At 46.2% G+C, this 6,000-nt stretch overlaps 1 protein-coding gene across 11 annotated transcripts in view; it reads left to right on the top strand.

The window, feature by feature from the left end:
* The first annotated feature begins 1,269 nt into the window (after positions 1 to 1,269).
* ADAM23 (ADAM metallopeptidase domain 23) overlaps positions 1,270 to 6,000 on the top strand; it is a 193,302-nt gene continuing 188,571 nt past the window's right edge. For 6 of the 11 annotated variants that reach the window (XM_044432108.1, XM_044432104.1, XM_044432103.1 and 3 more), the window contains exons 1-2: positions 1,273 to 1,698; positions 2,934 to 3,166. In XM_044432108.1, coding sequence (XP_044288043.1) covers positions 1,503 to 1,698; positions 2,934 to 3,166 — 429 coding nt within the window. In that variant the 5' untranslated portion in view covers positions 1,273 to 1,502. Of the gene's footprint in view, positions 1,699 to 2,933; positions 3,167 to 6,000 lie in introns of all 11 variants that reach the window. The other 5 variants (XR_006414921.1, XM_044432111.1, XM_044432110.1 and 2 more) reach the window with 2 other exon arrangements.

The following is a 6,000-nucleotide window of genomic DNA, read 5'->3' as shown; positions in this document are numbered from 1 at the left end:
TGGAGCTAGGTAGAGACCTGTTCTCCCCTGCAGAGGAAGGCAGGACACACTCCAACTGAGCAAAGCTCAGGGAGCCAAGGTTCCATTTAGATGCCAGGAAGCACTTCCTGACAGTTAGGACCCCAAGGGTGTGGAATGGGCTTCCATGGGAGGTGGTTGAGGCCCCATTGGTGAGGGTGTTCAAAGATAGGCTGGACATGCACATGGTGGGTGTGTCGTGAGTGGAGCCGGGGGACTAGATGGCCCGGAAGGCCCCCTCTGACTTGCTCTGTTTCTATGTTTCTATCTTACACTTTTGGGGGTGTAATTCTGGAGTGGGCTTAACACATCATTGCATGATGTGGACAGGCACGAAAATCTTTGGAGAAATAAGGTGGGGATGATGGGGAGAAGAAACTGACGAGGAAAAAAAAATATCTGCGCGTTATCTGTACCAAGCCATCTGAAAAAAATTTAAAAGCGTGGAAATCAAAAGAATCTACGAGCAGTAAAAGCTTGAGATTTGGGAATATGGAAGCTAAATAATGGAGCTGCGTGCTCTCTCTCTCTCTGTGGGTGTCTCTGCAACAAAACCCGAATGGGAGGAAGCCAGCACGGCAAGAATTACATTGGCACGAAGTGAGGAGGGATAGGGACGGAGGAATCCGCATGCAGGCTTTTGGTGCCGAGATGCCGCATCACAGCACCTGCTTATCACCTTGCGCCGCACTCGGCAGGGGGAGCGCGCGTGCGCGCTCCCCTTTGCCTGCATCTCGTTGGGTGCGTCCGTGCCACCAAGCGGGCCATCGCTCGGCTCGGGGGCCATTAGGAGGGACCTGGTGCAGGGGAACGTCCTCCCCTCCCTCTCCGCACGCGCCTTCCTCTGCCTCCCCGACGCGCAGCCCGGGCTCCTTCGCTCGGGGTGCGCGCGCGCTCCACCAGCCCGGCTGACGAAGCGGGCGGCTGTCGCAGCTCCAACGAATGGGGCTGGGAGGCGACGTCACCCGGCGCGGCGCGCGGGGCCTTGAAAGGTGAATGGCTGAGTGGGCGAGGGGAGCGCGAGCGAGTGGTAGCTGGCGGAGCCAAGGGGCAGCAGAGGACAGCGGCGCCCCGCGTAGCAGCCGCAGCGGTGGTTGAGAGCGTGCGCGGCTCCTGAGCGTGGGGGGTGCGCGTGCGCTTGCCCGCCCGCCCGGCCTCGCGCTTGCTCTCGGGAACGGCCAAGCGAGCAGCGGGCGGGGGAGGTGGGCGGCTGGAAAGGCGCGAGGCGAGTGCCGCCGCAGCCGCCGCAGGAGCAGCAGCGTCGCGCGGGGAGAGACGACGCGCCACTCCCAACTGCTCAGCCGCTCGCTCGCCCGTTCGCTATGGGGGAACAGGCGCCGCGATCGCGGCCGTGAGCCGCTCGGCTGCCGCCTTCCTCACGTCGGAGGGGCTGCAGCCTCCGCCACTCCCCATAGTCCGTCTCCTGCGCCTCACTTTCACCGCCGCCGCCACTCGCCGCCGCCGCCCGGGGGAAGCTATGAGCCATGAAGACGCCTGGCAGGAGTCCTCTGCGGCAGCCCTTCTCCGGCCGCCACCACAAGAGCAGCAGCCGCCCTCGGACCGCTCCTTCCTCCACCGCCGGAGCCTCTTGCCCGGCACGGAGGCCCCGACCTGGCATCTTCCGCCTCTTCTTTTTGACGCTGCTGCTTTCACAGGGCTGGGGAGTCATTGCGGATACCGGTGAGTGCAGCGTGGAAACCTGCGGAAGCCCATCCTTCGCTACAGCCTCTCCCACCCACCCCATTTCGCTTCACTTCCCCCCTCGACGGGTTTGTGACTAAGGAGGGGGCGGGAAGGAGGAGAGCCTTAATTATGCCCCGCGGTCCAGCGTTCTGTCTTGCCCGTGCGATGCCCGTGCCGAGAAAGGCCAGTTTGTTCTGCTCTTCCCTGGCATGTGTGTGTCAGTCCCCCGTAATCTCTCTTCTTCTGCCATAGCAGCCGCAGCGTCCGGGATGTTGCCCTCTGTCGTGCACGACTGTAATAATAAGCGCGACGTTTTTCCATACACGGTCTTCTACATCTAATGGCCTTCTGTTACCTTTTCTTTTTGGTTGGAGTCGTTGAGCTCCAGTTACATTTCTCTTCTGCCTTTCCTCACTCTCAATTTATATATATGTATGCATGAGTGAGTGTAAAAGAATATATGACATTATTCTTTTTACAGCATGGATTCTGTGCTTTTATATGTCTCTATGGCAGTTTCTTCTTAGTTTATGATGGTGGGCAAGAAATTACATCCAAAGGTGCTGATGCAGCAGCAAAACGCTGTTTGCTGGTTTTCAGGGTTGCAGCATTTGTGCAGGATCTTCAAATGTAACAAGCAGAATAACAAGTGATTCCCACTTTAGAAATTGCTTTTTGGATATTGGCCATTGAATCAAATGGAATGTACCTGGGGATGGTCACCCAAAACCCTTGAATTTTGTCTGCAAAAGAATATGTGCTTGTTACGCGAAACATACATGTTTATTCAGGAGTAAGTCCTTAGTATACTATGACTTTTCTCTGGTAATTTTGATTAGGACTGGGTGATTAAAGTTTTGTGAAAAGTAGCACTTATGTAAAGGGACTTAATTAACATTCAATTCACATGAATCAAGGGTTTGAGTTGTTCTACATGCCCACGATTTGTATAGAACACTGGTAGAGATAGTCACGAGTGGTTGGATATTTATTAAACATTTTCTTTTTATAGGGTGAGTCCTTGCATATTATGCGCTTGCATACATCTATTACAATGTAAAACATTATAAAAGTGAAAAATGTATGATTAAAAATGCTCACATTTTAATTAACACTTTGAATACATGCAGAGGGATGTTGTTTGTTTTTCATGAAAGGAAATTAGACAAATTTAAGGCATATTGTTAAAAGTTCCACTGTGATTTCATGGTAGGTTTCTATGTGTTTCATAGCTCTGCATTGGAATGAAACTGCAGGTGAAATAGAAAAGACCCTGGCAGATGAAGAGACTGCATTTCAACAGACTAACAGTAGTAGCAGCAGCAGCAAATATAACAGTCACAGCAGTGTGTTCCAGAAAGAAATCACATTGCCTTCAAGACTTGTCTATTATCTAAATGGGGATTCTGAAACTCCCTATCATATTTTGGATACCAGGACAAGGCACCAGCAAAAACACAATAAGGTAAGGCTATTAAAAAGTGGGGAAAATAATGGAATATCTCAAATATTCATGTCTGAGATTATTTTTCTTTAGGAATATTTATACAGCATATTTGTAATACCTAAGCAATTATTGTATTTTTTCAGATCTGAAAGTTGTTTCAGTCAAAAGTAACATAAGGACTTGATATGACTGTATGCAAGGAGTCCTTGCAAGTAAATTTTGAGGATTATTGCTGCTACCATCTGTATAAGCCACTATTTACTAGTTAAAGGCCTAGTGAAACAACTTACCTGATTCCAGATGGGTGGTAGTGACATAGTAGGCAGTCTCAATGTCACAGTTTCGACGGTTCCCAGAGCACTACAGATCCACATTCTTTTTTTATTCTTTAAAATAACCAGGTCCGGATTTAGTTCAAAGGTAGTCATGACCAAGTGCTGTTGAAAACAGTGGCACTGAAGTTAGTCACAAATAGCTTGCTCCATTGGTTTCAGTGAAACCTAACAATAATTAGATTCAGAAATGCATTGGGAGAGAAATGTGACTGGGCTGCATTTGGATTTTAGTACAATAATTCACCTCTTGATTATCAGAGCTTTTTGTTCTTAGTCTGCTGGTTTTCCCCTGGAGTTTCAGTAATAATCTGATTCAAACATGAGTTGTCCCTCCAGCTGAGAAGGTAGGTGTTGCAACTTGTTTATGGATGAAAATCCCTCCTGAAGGACAACATTCTAGATATCTAAATACTAATTTCTAAATATCTGGTTAGTGGTTATAGACATATTAATACAGCTATATTTCATTATAAACAGCTCAGAGAGCTTGGGTTTTTGGGCAGTATAGAATATGATGATGAAGTCAATCATAGAGTCATAGAATAGTGGGATTGGAAGTGGCCTGTCATTCCTATTCCATTGAATTAGTCATTGAGTCAAACCTCCTGCTCAATATATAGCTCCAGGTAACTCCAGGTATATAGCTCAATATACAGGCTGTCCAAATGCCTCCTGAATGCCTCCAGTGTGGGAGAAACCACCACCTCCCTAGGTAATTGGTTCCATTGCCATACTACTGTGACATTCAGGATTTTTTTTCTATGATGTCTAGCTGGAACCTGGCTTCCAGTAACTTAAGCCCAATATTCTGTATCCAGCTCTCTGGGATGGATGCCCTCTGCAGTATGACAGCCTTTCTAGTATTTGGAAAATGCTATTCTATCTCTCCCAAGTCTTCTTAAGGCTAACATGCTCAGTTCTTTCAATCTCTCCTGATCATCTTTGTTGTTCTCTGAACATTTTCCAGTTTGTCTGCATCTTTCTTAAATGGGAGAGCCCAGAACTGGACATGGTACTCAAGATGGGGCCTAACTAGTGCCAAATAGAGGGAAACCAGTACTTCACATGCTTTGGAACTATACTTCTATTAATGTAGTCCAATATTGCTCTTGCCTGTTTTGCAGCCACATCACATTGTTGATTCATATTCAACTTGTGATCTACAACAATTCCAAGATTTTTCTCACTTGCAGTATTGTTTAGCTTAGTATCTCCCATCTTGCAGTGAAGCATTTGGTTTCTTTTCCTAGGTGTTTAACTTGGCGTTTGTCCCTACTGAATTTCATTTTGTTGCTTTCAGCCCAGTGCTCCAGCCTATCAAGATCACTTTGAAATTTGTTTTTGTCTTCCAGGGTATTATCTATTTTGCCCAGTTTTGTGTCATCTATAAATTTGATCAGCATTCCTTGCACCTCTTTGCCCAAGTCATTAATAGAAACATTGAGGAGCACTGGCTCCAGGACTGAGCCCTGTGGTACCCCACTCATTACATCTTCCCAGTCTGAGAGGGTGTTATTGAGAAACATTCTCAGTCTGATTCTGTAGCCAACTATAGATCCACCTGACAGTTGTTCTATCAGGCCACTTTTAACTAGTTTCTGATAGGAATGTCACAGGGAACTTTTTCAAAAGCTTTTCTGAAATCAAGATATATTACATCCACAGCATTCCCACAGTCCACATGGGAGGTTACCCAGTCAAAAATGAGATCAGATTAGTCTGGCAAGACTTGTTCTTGATAAATCCACACTGGCTTCTAGTAATTACTCCATTGTCTTCAAGGTGCTTACAGACTGACTTCTTTATTATTTGCTCCAGAATTTTCCTAGGGATTGATGTCAGACTAACTGGTCTGACTAGTTCTCAGGATTCTCCTTTATGCTTGTTTTGAAGATAGTGACGTGAGTCCTCTTCCAGTCATCTGCAGTTCACCCTCCATGATTTCTCAAAGCTAATAGACAGCAGTTCTGGGATTTTTCCACCAGTTCCTTTAATACTATAGGAAGAAGTTAATCAGGCCCGGGAGAATTGAATTTGTAATGAGGTGACCATTTGTTTATTAATCTCAAGTTTGAATCCTGTCCCTTCAGTTTGTACTTCATTTCTGATAGGGTCATCATAAACCTCATTTGGGAAAAGGACTAAGCCAAACTAGAAATTTAACACTTGGGCTTTTCTTTGTCATCTCTTATTAATTCACCCTCCCATCGAGAAGCTGAACCACCATTTCTTTTCTCTCTTTTACTGTGTACATAACACAAGAAAGCATTTTTGTTGATTTTGGAATCCCTTGCTAGCCTCAGCTCATTCTCAGCTTTATCCTTCCTAATGTTATTCCTGTATTTTTCTGCCACCTGTCTAAACTCTTCTGTTGTTGCCTGCACTTCCTTCCATTTCCTATACATTAGGTCAACTTGATTCTTTTGTGGAGCCACGTTGGTTTCTTCTGTCAACTGCTATCTTGTTTTTCAGTCTGAGAACATTTTGTTGTAGAAGACTTAGTATTATTTTACTAAC

The sequence above is a fragment of the Varanus komodoensis genome, unplaced genomic scaffold (genome assembly GCF_004798865.1).
Source record: "Varanus komodoensis strain SLA01 unplaced genomic scaffold, ASM479886v1 scaffold23, whole genome shotgun sequence".
Classification (NCBI taxonomy): domain Eukaryota; kingdom Metazoa; phylum Chordata; class Lepidosauria; order Squamata; family Varanidae; genus Varanus; species Varanus komodoensis.
This window is presented reverse-complemented; position numbering and strand designations above follow the sequence as displayed.